This window comes from Camelus dromedarius, chromosome 9 (assembly GCF_036321535.1).
Source record: "Camelus dromedarius isolate mCamDro1 chromosome 9, mCamDro1.pat, whole genome shotgun sequence".
Classification (NCBI taxonomy): domain Eukaryota; kingdom Metazoa; phylum Chordata; class Mammalia; order Artiodactyla; family Camelidae; genus Camelus; species Camelus dromedarius.
The window spans coordinates 7,933,973-7,949,404 of record NC_087444.1 but is presented as its reverse complement, the minus strand read 5'-3'; the positions used below and the strand labels follow the sequence as shown (position 1 = coordinate 7,949,404).

Genomic DNA, 15,432 nt, shown 5'->3' with positions numbered 1-15,432 from the left:
TATTCTGGGCGGGACACCTGTGTCACTGCTTCACAGCTAGAGGCAGGGATGGTAGCCTCTGGGTTTCTCAGCTCATCTCTCCAGGTGTGGAACCTCAACCCCAAAGGCAAGCCGGGGCAAGGCTTGACCTGTCATGCTTGGGGTAGAACTTTCCCTCCGTGAGTGGGGGCTGGGTGGAGGAAGGGGCCCTAGGCCTCTCATTTGCGCTTGCCTAAAATAGTTCTTGTAATGTAGTGTTGAAAGCGGGGAGTGAGAAATGTTGGAAGTCTGCCCCTTTCAAACCTAGCCCGAGACTGGGAGCCAGGGAGAGAGGGAGCCTGGTGTCCTTGGCAGCACCTGCTACGAGCAGTCCTAGCCTCGCTCTGAGCTGGAGCAGCGGAGGGAGGGAGGAGCAGGGATGGTTCAAAGGTCACAGACTCTCACTCTTCTTTCTGAGATCTAGTAGATTTTCTTAAAAGCAATGTCTCTCTGTAGGCTGAATGCCTTTAAGACAATTTTCAGAGACTTTAAATAGTTTTTTAAAAAATAATTTTCACCGATTATAGTTGTTTTGCAGGGTAGAGGGTGTGTGAAGCCCTCAGGTTGCCATTCTGGAAGTCAACTTCCCTTAGATAGTAACTTTTTAATGAAAACCTGTTTCACACAAAGGACATTGTGATATGCACCACTTTCCAAGTAAGGCTGAAGGAAAGTTCACTTCTTTTATATTGCATAGAATCTCTCAAATACTTCAGAAATATAGTCTCTGACAGAATTGCTGACTATACCCCAAATTTTATACTCCCTTTGTTCCTTTAGTAACAGAACTCTCCAGGTTCAGCAGTACACACAGCTGACAGACAAAAGACTACCCGGGGCTCCTTGATAGCTGGTGTGACAAGGGACAAAATCCTACTTGATGCAATGTGAGCAGAAGTGATATATACAACAGATCATGCTCTTAAAAGGCATGACTTCCCTTTCCTCATTTCCACTGCGTAGAAGGTGATATCAGGAACTGGAGTGGCCACATTTGATTAGGAAATAGAAGCAAACTGCTAGAGACAGCAGAGCAGCACGCGAGAAAGAACCTAGTTCCCTGTTACCACTGGGCTACCACACCAGTTGTGGAATGTCCACTTCATCTTTTGTGAGAGATAAATACAATTTCAGTCTTAAGTGACTGAATTTTTCTGTCTCTTTGTTACAGCTGCCTAAGCCATATCCTGATTTGTAAAATGCCATTAGGTGGTTTGATAAATTTGAGGCTAATAATATTACAGATGTCAAAGTAGTTACCAATAATGTCAAATTTTCAAGTGAAGAATACTGAATTCTTGGATATTAGGAAGCTTCACCATGGATCCTGATGCTAGGTTTCCAGGTGCATGCAGAAACAACAAATTTTTGAATGTACCCATTTCTTTGCCTAACTTTGTTCATTATTATTATGAGATTATTATCTATATTGATGAACCAAATCTTTGAGCATTTAAATATCTTCATAGTTGCTATGGTTACTTAGAAAACAATGTTATGACACACCAGAGATCTTTGTTGCTGTTAAATGTTTTGTACCACCTAGAATTCCTGTTGTTTACACATGTAAATCAGTGGTTTCCCGACTTCTCTACATCGTGGCACAAGTAGAAGAGATTATTTGTAAGGTGCACTGGGTCAAACCGGAAGCTGATCACAGCTTGATGCTTCTCCAGGCCCAGCTGCTCTGACAGATAATGAGAGCTGTCACATCCCTGGGGATCAGCATCTGGAAACCTCCAGTATAGTTTACAGCATTATATACTGGTAAGAAATCTTGGGATCCAAAACAGGTTAACTTTAATAATATCTTTTAAAATGTAAAAGATATAATGTTCAGATTTAACTTCTAAGAGTTTACCAGCAATTTTCTCTTTAGATAACACCCATTCAGTTTTTTCAAATATATGCTATAGTACCAGAGCTGTTGCTATATAGGATTCATTAGGTGGTCTGGAAAGTATTAATACTGTAAGCTGAAATCTGTGATCATTATGTCCCTCCTATGATTATGATCCTGTTTTTATAATCATCACATGTAAAATACTTACAGTATACTGATTATATCTTCACTAACACTGTTTCTTTGAAAAAAAAGTGGTATTATATAAAATGATTTTTAAATTGAAGGATACCTAATTGTCACTTGTGTTTTCAAAATTTATGTTATATAAAACAGCAAGGAATGAAATAATTAGGATATAATATTCCGTCAGTATTAATAGTAGTTAATGAAGCTCATACCAGTATGATTGTAGACAACATCAGTAATACAAAGAACATTCCATTCGTTTTTCAATTTTTCCACTAGCTGTCCAACATCAGTCCAGGTATACTTTTTATTAGGTCTTGAAAAGTCTGGATTTACTTCTAACTGATCAGCAAGGGAGTAGCATGACCTTGATAGTCCAAGAGTCTGCAGTGGGGTAAAATGAATCATGTTGTAGCCTGCAACGCAAGAAAATACACAAACACCGCTGTAAGAAAAAACAGACCTAAAACTAAGCAAAATGTAAGGTTAAACTCCCCTAAGTGATTCTAAATGGCAAGGCAACCATGCTACTAGAAAAAGAGTTAAAGACGTGGGTTCAAATCCTAACTATACCACAAGTGACCAAGAAAGTCCACTTAATTCTTTCAGGATGTCAGTGTCCTCTGATAGGGAGACATGGAGACAGGGAAGACAGGGAGAATGAGACGACGTATTTGAAAAAAAACAATCACACACGGTGGCTAGTTGGTTTTAGAGGTTCAATTTATATTTCTTGAAAGGATATATTTACATGTAGAAAACAGATTCTATCCAAGTATATCAGTAAGTCTTTCTCTTAGTTTTAATGTTCCACAGTACTTGTATTCTGTTTTAGTTATGTCAGTGAACTTCTCAATTCTTTCTTCAAACTATATTCAAGTTGAAAGTAGAAAATTAACATTATCCTTTACTTGAGAGTAAAATACAACTTAAGTTCCATTTTACTCTTGGTATGTATGGCTGCACATGACTTCCACATGGAAGACAGCTAATTCATGTTTGTTGAATTAAAATGATGTATAAGGACACATTTTCCAATACATTCTAGTAGTTTACTACTAATTTTTATATGTCAAAGTCTTAGAAATAATAATAATCTCATTTTATCATAGAATTCCTTAATTTATTAAGTTGAATCATATAATTTGCCATTTTTATAGGTTGAAAATGGTTAAGTATCAATAATTTCATATGGTTCCATCTATTTCTATTAATAACTAAACTAAGAAACAAAATTAAAAGGAGAATCAAAGCCTTTGAAATCTGTATCACAGAGGGTAGTTTCATTTATTTTAAGAAAGAAGAAAAGAAAGCTGACATTACCTGATTCTTTTGCAACCCTAAGTCTGCTTTCCCATTCATCAAAGGGTCCCAAACACTTGGCTAAAAATGTCTGAAGAGTAACACAGTCCAGGGGCAACACATGGTTATCAGCACCAACACGTAAAATGGGATCCACCACTATGTAACCCCCACCACTTTTCTCATTTCTAAGGAAAAAACGAAAGAAAAACTTCTCAATGAATGATAGGAGAAAATTCTCCTCTAATAGTCTGACTCTCTAATTGGAAGGTGAATTGTCCCATTTAAAATATATATTTCTAGAATATATATATATGTATGACTGAATCACTATGTTGTACATCAGAAACTTACACAACATTGTAAATCAACTATACTTTACTAAAAATATATGTATATATTTTTAAGTACATAAAGGCATTTTAAAAGTTGCAATAAACTCAATGGAAAAGCCATGTTTTATCCTTTTCTCATCTCTACATAATTACGTAATACTACATATATATCTAATAATACTGCTTTCTAAGAAAAATGAGTGTACTTAAATCTACCGGTAATAACAAGGGCACTCCAGTAAACACCATCCTATAACTGGGTTACATGAAAAGACTAGACTACTCACGCAGTTACTTAAAATAACAATAATACTTTGAAGATGCAATGAGGCTTGCAATTACTTCCTAGAAGCTGAAGAACCATATTCTATTTGCATCTCAATGAACTCCTGTAAAATTTACACTCCCATGGTTCATATGGTAACTTTTCACAAGTTAGATAACTTCATGTTATAGAATAAATCAACTTTTCGCATACAGAATACCTGACTTACCCCTGAAGGAAGTAATACTGAAATGATCCAGCTTGTTGGAGATTAAGTTTACAGTATTTATCAGAATCATCTTCTCTTTCTGTTGGATTTTCCCATTCCAGGCAACGGAATTTTTCTCGATTAAATGCTTCTCCAGGAAATGGGTAATTCGTATAAACAGTGACTGCTTTTCCCTGTAAAGTTGGGCCTAATCGGAACTGCAGTTCAAACCCTAAACAAAAGCACATTTTAATAAACCCATTGAAAGACTTAAGTTACCACAATAAAAAGGTATTTTATTTAAAGTGTTATATAAAACAAAGATTTCTCAACTATGTTTAAAGTAACTTCAAATATTTAATGCTGTTTTTGGAACCACTTTGCGTTCCAATTTAGCTTAATTTTATATTTTAACATATAGTATACATCATAGAACTGTCTCTTCTGTACTGTCCCTCCCTTCTTCTGCTGGAAACTGATTCCTAGGGCTACTTTGGGATATGCAAGTTTTCACATGATCCCACTTCCCTCCAACCCCCCACCCCCTTCCAATCCCTACCCCAACTTCCTGAACTGACTGCTCAGAGGTGAGCATCTAACCAGAGATCTTTGCCAGTATTTTTCAAACTGCAACAGAGAAAGTGAGTTTCTCTGTGGTGTCAGAGTATGTGACAGTATGTAAAACTTGGGAGGTATCATGGGACAACTATCGCACCATACAGAGAAAGTCAATCTTCCCTGAGAGTGGTCAACCTCTTGAAAGGTAGAATTCAGATTTCTAACAGGAGTTCTAGAGGCATTTGAGCCCCTGATACCAGCTGTTCCTGATGTCTGCTCAAATCCAGAGATGCAGTAACAGACGGTTATCAAGTGGCTGTGTGGGGGTAGGGGTGGTGAGGAATCCTGACTTGCAGTGTTTGCTGACTTCTGGTGGAAACAGTCTCACCACAGTCAGTCTCAAGCTACCAACATGACGTCACTGAACACGAAATTGGGAAGAGATATGCACAGTCAGCTCTTATGAGCCAACACAAGCACCTCCAGCATACTACTGTCTACATCCCTACTCTTCATGATTTAAGCCTTTCTTAGGATTCTGAAAGCTAAGATATTCTCACTTTTGCCTTATTGTTAGGCTATTTCTATTCAAATATATCTGAGACTTCTATGCTGCATTACAAGTATTTTGCCATAAAAGGAAGAAAAATGAACACATTACAGTTACAAGTTTACCGTGAAAGAAAAATTTGTATCGTTTCAAGGCAGACTTTAAACCTTGATTATAATTATGAGAATGTGAAAATCCTCACTATAGTAAAATCTATTAGAAATATCAGGCACATGAATTTTAAACATGGTGTAACATTTCTATTAATGACGGGCAATAATAACTGATGAAGACAGGAAAATTTAGTCTGTTGGTTACAATCTCTAAACTTAATGAACTTTTTGAGAAGAAGTCTAGTGATATTTATACTTTTGATGCTTAATTTAGGAAACGTTCAACAAAGTAATAAAAAATTATGTACTGAGTATATACAATGCAATTGGGAACAAAAAAGACCATGATGTCTGCCCTTGCAAAGCTTGAGTTCTAAAGGGGGAAGAAAGCCATTAAACAATGGACATGACAAATAAAAGAAAGTAGTATGTCAGGAAGAGATAAATGCTAAGGAACAAAAATCAGCGTAGTGTAAGAAAAATAGGGGGAAAGGGTGATGGCGAGGAGAGATGGTAACAACTTTAAATAGGACGGTTATTGAGAAGTTGAAGGGCTATACAGAAGTGAGGGACTGTCCACCACTGTCCACGGCCTTCGAGGGTAAGTGCTGACCAAGTAAAGGAAACCGAGAACAAAAAGGACTGAGGGCGGAAGCACGCCTGGCGGTTCCAGAAATAACAAGAAGCTCAGTATGGCTAGACTGGAATAAGACGGGGGAGGAAGAGCAGGATACGAGGAGAGAAAGGTAACAGGGGAGCCAGATCATGCAGAGCCCTGTAGGCCACTGTAAGTATTTTGGCTTCTTCACTGGCTGAAACGAGCCAGTGCACAGTTCTGAGCAGAGGCATGATGTGACCTAACTTGTGGATTAAAAATAGCATTGTGAAGATGTCTGCTTCTGGCCACGATGGAGTAACTGGTATTGACTTGCCCTCTGCTGAAAACTGAAAGAACTATATGAGACAACTGTTCTCAGAAATAGGCAGAGAAGGACTGTGGTGCCTGAGAGAAGGGTGATTTCTCTGAACTTTCTAGCTTTTGGACTAGGGGACCTTCCTGGGCTGTGGCACAGGGAGCAGGAACAGTGAGCTCACTGAGTTGAGACAGGGATTAGAGCTTGGGGAGGGCGAAGAGACTGCAATGCTCAGGGCAGAGTGTGGCAAGAAGGGAGCTATGCAAAGAAAGAGCTCCAGAAATTTACCTAGGGTCATGCTGAGTCTGCCTGAACACTGAGCTGTACGTGAGCAGGGTTCGACTCCATGAGGCTGGGCAAAGAGCCACCAGTGGGAGCTGTAAATTGAGTAATTCCCAGAGTTCACTCAGGCCTCGGAGACATTACAGTTTTTAAGCAGCCAGAGTTAAGAGACCTTGTTGAACACCTGTTGTACTCAAAAGAGTCATGTCTTAAGTAACAGGGTTAAAGTAGCCTGTAGAGTAAAAACTACTGTAAACTTATCCTGTCAAAGTTTAAAAGCAAGCCTCAAAAGGATTAAGCTGATCCGCAGATAATGTAAATCATGGCTAAAATAAAACTTACCACTCCTTTAAAGCAAGACAACAAAATCTAGAGATAAAGCCAGGTTTTTCACTGTCAGAAAAAGATGTTACAAATAAGCAAGGGGGACAGCTACAATGAACCCTGATGTGGTGATATGAATTAGAGATATGCACTGCTATTTATTCATATATAAAGAATGTCAGTTTGGTTCAAGGCAAATCCTGAAATAGAGAACATGCAGCTATATTTCAATCATGTCTAAAACTGATCTTCAGCAGAAGTAAATCCCTCACTGCGATGTTCAACAGATGGTAAATTCCACACCACAATATTAAACACTGGGTAAGATGTTCTTCGTGAACAAAAGATTGCGGTAAAGACAGTAACAGAATGCTGGACCCTTCCAATTTACTCTAATTCAGTTGAACACTTCTGTATTTGCCTAGAGAAATGTAAATGCTCTGTTTTGCATACTGCAATATGGACAATATGAGGGGATGGATGCTTTAGAAACTTCTGCAAAAAAATTATAATTTAGTGATAAGTACTGCTAACCATATTCCTGGATTGACCAAAATATGAATATAAATTTATTCACAGTAAATGGATTTAACAAGCAAGAAACAAATTATTCAAATGAAGTTATTAAGTAACTTTGCAAAAATTGAAGGACTCACTTTTACTTCTCACACTATACAGTGAAACTAATAAGTTCTTTTCCAAGTAGCTACATACACAAATTTTTCTATACAGCCATTTGGCATAAATACACCAAAACTTTTAATAAAGTTTATATTTTGACTCAATAATTTCATGAAGATGTTTACTTTCTGAGGAATTAACCAGTGATGTAAATATAGATCGTACATAAAGATGTTCATCAGTTTCATTTATTATAATTAAATAAACTCACAACAAACTGAGTATCTAATGATTGGGAATGATTAAATTATGGTATTCTATAAGCAGGAATGTTATAAAGCCATGATAAATCATATTACCAAGAGATATTTAATAACATGATTACTCTAATTCTGTTCTGTTACATTTTATGCATCTATATAGATCTTTTGAAATCCTTTCTGGAAAAAAATATGGCTGAAATGTGGCAGTAAGCAGGGAGGTGGAATTCACACACCATCATACTATAAGCTGGTATCAAAATTGTTTAAATAGTGTAAACCCAATTTTGCTTTGAAACAAAAAAGCATAGAAAAAAGACTTTTTTATACTTTTCTATAATTTTATAATTGGGGAGCATCATTTTTATATTAGAGATATAATTATGAAGAGATAGATTGAGAAGTAATTGTCCAAAGAATTAAAATATGAAGTTTTAATACACAGTGACTGTGAGAACCATGAATATCTACATCTTTGCAAGAATGATTAAATTTATTACAAAAGTAATGGTGTCATTTTGAGCAGTACAAATGTTAGAGATTAGCTGTCTTAGCATTGTTAAACAACCTGTCCCCTGTTCAGCTTATACAAATATTGTTTTTATAATTACACAAGGATTCAGAGAACTTGTAGTACAAAAGTTAAAACTCAACCCCAAACCCCTAAAACAGTATTTGGATCAATGGTCTACCTTCAGAAAAAAAAAAAATGACAAATATTCTCCAAATATGAATATTTATTTAGTCATATAATATATACGTATAATGACTTAATAGATTATGTAAATTATAAAACACAAAAAAAGGATAAGGTGTAAATAAACAATATTTTAAACAACTAATTTCATTTATTAATTAATGGAAAAAATCTTTTAGCTCTCATTAAAAATTAGTATTAGTAGTGTCTCTCAGTGAAAATAATGTGATTAAAAAATTGTTTTCATTAATTTTAAAAGTCTTGGTTTAATATTTTGTGATAAAGTAATTTACAGATTCCAAGTCCTGTTTATTTTGATACTTGACTTAATGGCCTCAGACTTGAAAAAAGTACCACACAAAGATACCCAGATCCTAATGGATAAAGTTCCTGGTAGCCATGTTTTCTAATCCACATCTTTTCAATTCCATTCACCAATTATGTAAATATTTTTGTTGAAACGTATTAGTAAATATATATATTTTTCCTGAAACACATCAACGTTTTTACAACATTAGCTAATCAGATGTCCCATTTTATATATTCAAAGGATGATTTGAAAACCAACTGAAATCCTTTATTTAGTAGATTTTAAACAGATTAGAAAACTCTGCTATCAAATTTAAAAGTGAGCAGATATTCATTATACGGGTAAAATCATAAGATGGAAGTGTTACTAAAATTACATATTCAAAATACTCTCCGTGTAGCAAGGGCTAGCAACCTATATTCACTTTCTATAAAGTTTTATTGGAATACTTGCCACATCATTTATGTGTTGTCTGTGGTTGCTCTCATGGTACAATGGCAGAGCTGAGGAGCTGCAACAGAATGCACATGGCCTGCAAAACTGGAAATATTTGCTATCTGAACGCTTACAGGAAAAAAATGTGCTGAACTGTGCTCTGTAGCATTAATTTCCATCAAAAAGCAGTTAGCTTTCTCATTCATGTTTACCTCAGAGTTAGACTGTGTTTATTTTATCTGAGAATGTTCTCTAGTACCATTCTATAGAAAGCTATGTGTCATTCCCGAAAAGGACAAACCTCAAATAGCAAATTTCAAACACTTTCCAACTCATTTTTAAGTCTGACAACCTCCTGAGGTAAAAGAGGCATTTATGGTTATAGTATCTCTTGGTACAAAAAATTGTAAAGATTCTACTATTTGAGATAACATAACTTGTGTATCTACTTAACCTGGATTAGGTAAAAGTGTGACTCGTGGCAACATAATGCAAGGAAACCAGTGATGGTGTGACCATCAACCTCTTCCAGACCTACAATTTCTGCTCTTTTCTCAGAACATATTTTTTTTTGTTTATAACACATCTGACATACAAACTGAGAGCATCAATATCAGTTCATATATTAGCAACAGTTAATTACTTTTTTTTTAATGTGTATTTTCTCTGTTCTTATGTTCCATTTTCTTTTTTGGGGGAGGAGGTAATTTATTTTATTTATTTATTTTTAGAGGTGGTACCAGGGATCGAACCCATGACCTCATGCATGCTAAGCACGTGCTCTACCACTTGAGCTATACCCTGGCCTCCCAGTTAATTACTTTTAAAAATAAAAAATAGGTAGATAGAAAGAAAGAGAGAAAAGAAAAATAAATCCTATATTTTCTTTCTATATCCCAAAAGATAGATCAGTGCCAACCCCCAAGGGTATATATAGCCACTCCATAGACCTCTAATCCATATCCCTGAAATGAAATCTTTCTATACAGTAAATGAAACATAAGAATACCTAGAGCATGTCAGATTCCATAATTAATTGCTCAGTTTGCTAAAATTAGCTCAGCACAGCAGTACATGGTGTGGCTATCTTATTTCTCATCCACTAGGAATACTTTGCTTAGATTAGCCATATCCCTTTTGTAGGCAGTTAACAAGATTAGTGATTAAACTGTTACTGTACACTAAGTTTTTCAATCTTGTTCCTTCCACTCAACTTACACAAACTCAACTCCTAATCAAGGAACCGTCATAAATGTTTTCTTTAAAAAAATTTTAAGTTTGATCAGCCTATATAAAAGATGGAAGAATTTCAGGTTTGGGAAATAATGATTTTACTCATTATTCTGCCACTAGATGAGATAGGAAATACAGGGTAAGGCTATGATTTAGCTAGAAAAGATAATTATTTGGTCTTGTACTTGTTAAATTAGAAGAATCTATACAGATATTAGCCTTGAAAATGATGAGGAATCTTTCCTTAGGGCAAAGGGAAAAGGAAAAATGAAGAAGGGCTTGGTGACCAATTAAATATGAAAAAATAAAAAATTGCCACAGCTTTTCTTCACATCTAATTGGTCACCAAGTCCTTATGAATTTTAAAATGGCTCATACTCTGTCCCCTCTTTTTTCAACCCTCATGTAGTTTAAACCAGACATGTTTTTAAAAATAGACTTCTCTATCATTTCTTGTCTCCAATGTCCCTTTTCTTCATCTCTCACGATACAATTATATTCTAAAATAATACAATCGCATCATTACTGCACACAAAAAAATTGGACGTGTTCCCATTTATATCATATGGATGAATTTACTGGCTTTAACTAGAGTTACAGAGTCAACCATACCATTCCCATTCTATAAACCTTGCATAGTACCCTCTTCAAATAGCTTGGCTGACTTTACAATTTTTGGCAGCTTTAACCTGCATTTAAGTAATCAATCAGCAAAGGTTTACTAGGTGTCATACACTGCACTAGATTTGGAATACTGTTCCTATCCTCACAGAGCTTAAACTCTAGCTGGACACTGTAAGACTAGCAAGTTTTTAGACATTGCTACACTATTCAGCGCTTAACTGTTCTGTGTCCGCTGTGTAATCAGAAATCAAAGGCAGGAGATAGTAAAAATGTAAGGAAAGGTTTCATGGGGGAGGTAGAATTTCAGCTGAAAACTGACAGGGTGGCAACACATAAAAATGACAGTAAAGGGATTTAGTAGATATAGAGGAATCTGACAGGTATGGAGGTGTACGAACAGGAATGAGAAAAGCCACTGGGGAGGGAATTAACAAGGGAACTGTAAAGACACAGGACACTAGTAACGAGGAACAATGCGATGCAATCTTGGCTAGGAGGTGGATTCTGTTATAGAATGTCCTGGAAGCCAGGCAGAGGTGCTTAAATTTGACCTTATAAATACCAATTAATAAAAAGAGAAGAGATGGCATAAGAAGATTCTTTTAGCATTCACATTCAGGCATAGAAGAGACAGATAGGTAAAAAGAGACATTTGAAAAGAAATTATAGGGCTTACAGAGAGAGTGCAGTTAAAGAGAAAAAATCGTCAAACAAACTATGAAAATGGAGACATCACTAAAGTAAATAGGGAAGCTGAGAAATTAAAGAAGGTTTGAGAATTTTGAGGAGATGATTTTGGACATGTTAGATTTAAGCAAATCCAAGTGGAGCTATCTATGAGGCCAAGAATCCAGGGTGAGAATTGATAGGTATAGCGATCTAGCAATGTCTTTTATCTATTCAGGGCTTTAAAGCCATATATTATTAATTGAGAGCCTCAAAACTCAGGAAAGTAGAAAAGCAGAAATTAATACCTTCATATCACAAATAAATTGGTGTTTTGAATTAATGTGCCTTGCCCAAAGTCAAACCATTCATTAGTAGCAGAGCCAGGAAAATTCTAGTTCCCTACTCTTGCCATTATACTTGCTGGCTCCCAAAAACCAAGCAAAGCTCAGGCCTTTCTTCCAAAAGGAGTCATCAGCATGGAGGTGACAGCAGAGGCTATGAGAATATACAATTCTTTGAGGGCAAGAGAACAGAAAAAGAAAGGATTCCTTGCAGATACACACAATTAAGTAAAATGCAAAAGGAAGAGAGTTCAGCATAAGACACCACCAAGTTGACAGGTGTACTCAAGAGGGCAGGAACAAAATCAAAACCAGAAAAGTGCAGAGTCAGGAAAGACAAAAATGGAGTAAGTGCTCAGTGATCTTAAATGCTGAAGTTGGAAGATGATGAAGATTTGGCATGGAAGAAAAACATTTGATGGTTTACATTTCTGGGAAAAATTTAGCTTTTGAGAAATTTAGGGGAAAAAATTTCTTCAAAATGTTTACTAGCATCAGTGCTCATTTGGTACACTAATAAAAGGGCTTGCATTTTATTTTTCATACATTAAACTTCTTCACAAGTTATATTAACATAAATAACTGTGAAATGCTTTTCAATGTTGAAAAATGATAAAGTCGAAGAAAATAAAGCATCTATTTGATTAGTCTTACAGAAATGTAATCTGATCTTTTAAATCACAGCTCAAATGTATTTCAACATAACCTAATCAGTTATTTCACCTTTCATTCAGCAAAAAAATATTTTCAGCTTTTACCTTCTCCATAGTTGAGAGGCTTTTCACAAACATAAATAATAGTTTACTTTTTGCTGTGATCTATTTTACTAATTTAAATGTCTAGTAAAGGAAAAGAGTGAGAGCTATAAAAAAGCAGAACTACAGATACAGCCAAAGTGAAACTACATATGAAGCTATTTGCCAAGTTTTCATAATAAATGATAATATAAATAGAATGGTCAATCTTCTGATAACATATGAAACTTCTGTCTTAAGTGGAAGTTAGCATGCAAAGAAAAGTGAACTATTTTATCCTCATTCTAGCATGACAGATACAAATAAAACATTTTCAAATAAAATCCACTTTCGTTAGTGATATATTTTAGAACACAGCAAATTAGTTTTAGAAAGGTCCTTGGCAATTATATCTAAAAGTTTTAAAAGTTTTAATATGACAATGAATTAAAAATTTTAAAGTCACAGAGCTAATAAAATGACTTGCTACTGACCTTGTTCAAGTCTGAAGAGGGTCTTTTCCAGCTTTTCCATTTCGTTCAGAAGTAAAATTCTAATCTGTTTACTGTGTCCCATTTTGGCTTCTGGAGGATTTGAAACCTTTGACAAGAATTAAAAGAACTCCGAAATCGAATGTGTCTGCCCTATGAAACAAAAAGGAATTAAGATAAAGAAAATAACGATTACCTTAAATTCTATAAGGCTGACAGCCGCACTTACATGTTCTAAATGTTTTAACCCTAGCAGAACAAAGAGAAAGAATGACTCTTATAAATAAGATCAGAAAAAGCAAACTAATAATTGTTTCCTCCCTTCTAGCAGAAGACCGACGCAAAAATTACAATTAGAAAAAAAAAAAACACTAAAGTATTTTCAGAGAAAAGCTGTAAGTTTTGGAAAGCCTAGAGTTGGGTGGGGGTGGGGGTGGGGTGAAATTCCCAGTCCCAAGCCAAACGGCTTTGAAGACTTCAAATGGCACTTCTGCTTACAAGAGATTAGCCTGCTCAAAGATAACAGGTGGGCGATCTCCCCATTCCCAAATTCGGGTCGGAAGCCACCAATGGGGAGATGAGAACGAGGGAAGCAGTTGTTGCCCCTGGAATAGCTGCCACGGACATAGGATGTACAGGCAGAGCTATAGATAGAACGCATTTCCCCGAGAGGCCAGCGGCATTCCTAGCACTTACACCGAGCAAGTTACACGTGCGGCTTCTGGGACACTGCAGGACCTGCGACTCTGGCGTTAAGAGTCGGGGAAGGAGACGGGAAGGAGCACTCAAGGGAAAAGGCAGGCTGCCCAGGAGCGGCAAGAAGCCCCAGACAAGGAGGGCCGGGCGCCGTGAAGGGCAAAGGGAGGGGCAGCGGCAGCCGGGGCAGGACCGAGGCCGCTGTGGGAGTGGCAGAGAGCTTCTTCGCGACTCCGCCTCGCGCGGGTCCCCGAGGAGACCCTGGACCCACGGGGTCTCGAGAGCACACGCCCCGGGTGGGAGCTGACAGGTCCCCACGCCCACTTCCGGGAGGCTCCGCGCCCGCTCGCGCCGACCGCTAGTCTCGCGAGAGTGCGGTCGTCGGCTGCCGGGCTTGCGAGGCGGCGGCGGCGGTCCAGGCCGGGAGCGGCTTTTTTCTCGCCGCCGGGAAGGTGCGATGGCCACGAGGTGCCTTTTCTTTTAACGGCCTGCGAGCTCGTGGTTGAACGTTAAAATTCGGCAGCAGAAGGCTGCTGCGAGCCAAGGTGAACTGCTCTACAGGCTTGTTTTGTGGGCCGGCTGAATGGTGGGAGGCGAGCGACCCCGGCCTTCTGGGCTTTTTCTGCCACGCTATGTTTTGTGTCTTTGTTTTGACTTTTTTACGTGGCCTAAGTTTGCTTGGCCTAACTGCTCTGAGCCTTGACACCCCCCCCCCCCCCCAGTCTAAAATAAGGGGCCTGGCCGCGGTTTCTGACATCCTGTCCTTCACGTGTCCACCGGCTGTAGTCCTAGCACAGGGCGGGCACGTCTTCCTGAACACAGACACGGAAGGACTAGGTAGGTGAAGTGTGGCCAGTCTACGAACAACCTCGGGGCAAAAACCCTTGTGTTTACAGTGTCCGGTTGTACCCAGTGTACACCACGTAGGCCTGAAGATCGTGTGAGGTTAAGAATCCCTAATGGCCATAGCTGCACATATGGCGCGGATGCCCAAGGAGATTTTACGCTTGAGGGGAAGGGAAAGCCCATCTTCCAGGGCCTTTGGAGGGCATCTAAGAATCATGAGAAAACGGACAAAGTTTGGAGTGTGGAGAAGAATCTTGCTTTGTTTATTGTGGAATTATTATAGGTCCTAGAAGAATGATGAATTTAAAAATAAAGATACTGAAATGTTTGCTTGTTTCAGTAGATTTGTGAGAATGGCTAGTTGAACATGGTCTAAAACTGAGTTTGGAAACCCACAGCTCCTTTATTCACTCCACCAGGATTTACTGAGCACCTATGATTTGCCAGGCACATAGATGCTGGGAATGCAGCAGTGAAACAAAGTCACTGCCCTCAGTGATTGGTGGGAGACAGATAAACAACTAAGTAAATCATGTATGATAATTAAAGATTGTAAGAAATAAAGCTAAGAATC

General features: G+C 37.6%; 1 protein-coding gene across 1 annotated transcript in view; it reads right to left on the bottom strand.

The window, feature by feature from the left end:
- The window catches only part of AGL (amylo-alpha-1, 6-glucosidase, 4-alpha-glucanotransferase), a 62,441-nt gene extending 48,770 nt beyond the window's left edge, over positions 1 to 13,671 (bottom strand). Inside the window, 6 exon segments of the mRNA XM_031457666.2 lie at positions 2,263 to 2,466; positions 3,374 to 3,540; positions 4,182 to 4,392; positions 13,320 to 13,398; positions 13,400 to 13,469; positions 13,546 to 13,671. Of these exon segments, the coding sequence (XP_031313526.2) occupies positions 2,263 to 2,466; positions 3,374 to 3,540; positions 4,182 to 4,392; positions 13,320 to 13,398; positions 13,400 to 13,469; positions 13,546 to 13,547 (733 nt within the window). The 5' untranslated portion in view covers positions 13,548 to 13,671.
- Positions 13,672 to 15,432: the final 1,761 nt, after the last annotated feature.